The 1,468-nt window shown below is 44.3% G+C and overlaps 1 protein-coding gene across 1 annotated transcript in view; it reads right to left on the reverse strand.

Annotated features, from left to right (window-relative positions):
- Positions 1–1,468, reverse strand: part of LOC114058261 (acyl-coenzyme A synthetase ACSM3, mitochondrial-like) — a 28,348-nt gene that overhangs the window by 21,349 nt on the left and 5,531 nt on the right. Inside the window, 2 exon segments of the mRNA XM_027885441.1 lie at positions 4–74; positions 545–755. Of these exon segments, the coding sequence (XP_027741242.1) occupies positions 4–74; positions 545–755 (282 nt within the window).

The following is a 1,468-nucleotide window of genomic DNA, read 5'->3' on the forward strand; positions in this document are numbered from 1 at the left end:
GGCCTTTGAAGCTTGGAGTCGGTATAAGATGTCTTTGGCTGTTAGTTGGGATGTTCCTGGAATAAGGACAATTCCTAGAAAAAAGCAATGAGCAATTGAGACAATTCAGTATTTCCCAAAATACTTGATCTTGTCTATTTGATGCTGAATTGTTCCATCAAGGACAATTAGCAGTTTAAAAATGCAGTGAGTCAAATCCTTCCTAAGAATTTGCAACACTGCAAAGCAAAAGATGGAGTTATTAACCCCTTTAATCATATAGTTAGCGCATTAAAATGTCCACACAGATAATTTATCTGGTCAAGGCTGGCCTTAGATTGTAACCATTCAACCTTCACTGACTTCCACTGCAGATCCAATTTACCTGGACTGTATCTGTCCCTTTGGTTCCTGTGTGGGTGCTGCCAGTTCTTCTGTGCAAAGCTGAACCTCACAGTCACAGCAGAATATTCCTGCTTACATCTTCTTCCCATTAATTTTGCACATTGCCTGTGTCTTCTATTTATGTCCTGTCTGCATCCAAGAGGTCAGTGAGATCACTCACCTGTTCTCATACAGGCTACATTGAGGAGCCACCACTCTGGGACACGAGGCAGAACTGCTATAACTCTGTCTCCTCTCTGCAAACCACATGCCTCAGAGAGCACATTGGCTGCCTTCCTGGAGAGAAATCCCAGCTCTTCAAAGCTCCACTTCACCTCCTCTCCCTCCTCATTTACCCACCAAAAAGCTGGATTTGCTGGTTTTCTTCCATCCTAGAACACAACGGAAGATAGTAAAGTAAGAAGAAAGACCTTAAAAGATTTTGTTTCAAAACAAAATAACTCCAGACTAGGCACATCCTCCCTGGTAACTAGTCTCTCAGAGTGATCCCTGTATTTCTGACAAGCCAAACAAAATGTTGCATTCCACTCTGCAGCTAATCTAGCCAGTATCCATCAGGAAAACTGATTTGTATCATCTGAGCTTTGTTCCAGTGTGTTCTGGATTTGGCTGGGATAGAGTAAGCACTGCTTAGCAACAACTAAGTCAAGGACTTTTCAGTTTCCCACGCTCTGCTGACAAGGAGGTGCACAAGGCGTTGGGATGGAGCACAGGCAAGACAGCTGACCCAAACTGCCCACAGGGCTATTGCACACCACAGAACGTCCTGCTCAGTGTAACCTGTGGGGAAGTTGGTCAGGAGGTACCAGTCACTACCTGGGGACTGTCTGGGCGTTGGTCAGTGAGTGGTGAGCAATCGTGTTGTGCATAACACATCTTTCTTGGGTTTTATTTCTCTCTCTCTCTCTCTTTCTATTGTCTTCAACTGCTACTGCTATGATGATGATGATGATGATGATGATATGTTATTTTATTTCAATTCTTAAGCTGTTCTTACCTCAACCCATGGGGTTTACCTCTTTTTTCCTGAGTCTCCTCCCCACCCCCTGGGGGTGTGCATGTGTGTGTTCATGTGATCCAGGAG

The sequence above is a fragment of the Empidonax traillii genome, unplaced genomic scaffold (genome assembly GCF_003031625.1).
Source record: "Empidonax traillii isolate 1590-97213 ecotype Southwest subspecies unplaced genomic scaffold, ASM303162v1 scaffold166:size2381449, whole genome shotgun sequence".
Lineage (NCBI taxonomy): Eukaryota > Metazoa > Chordata > Aves > Passeriformes > Tyrannidae > Empidonax > Empidonax traillii.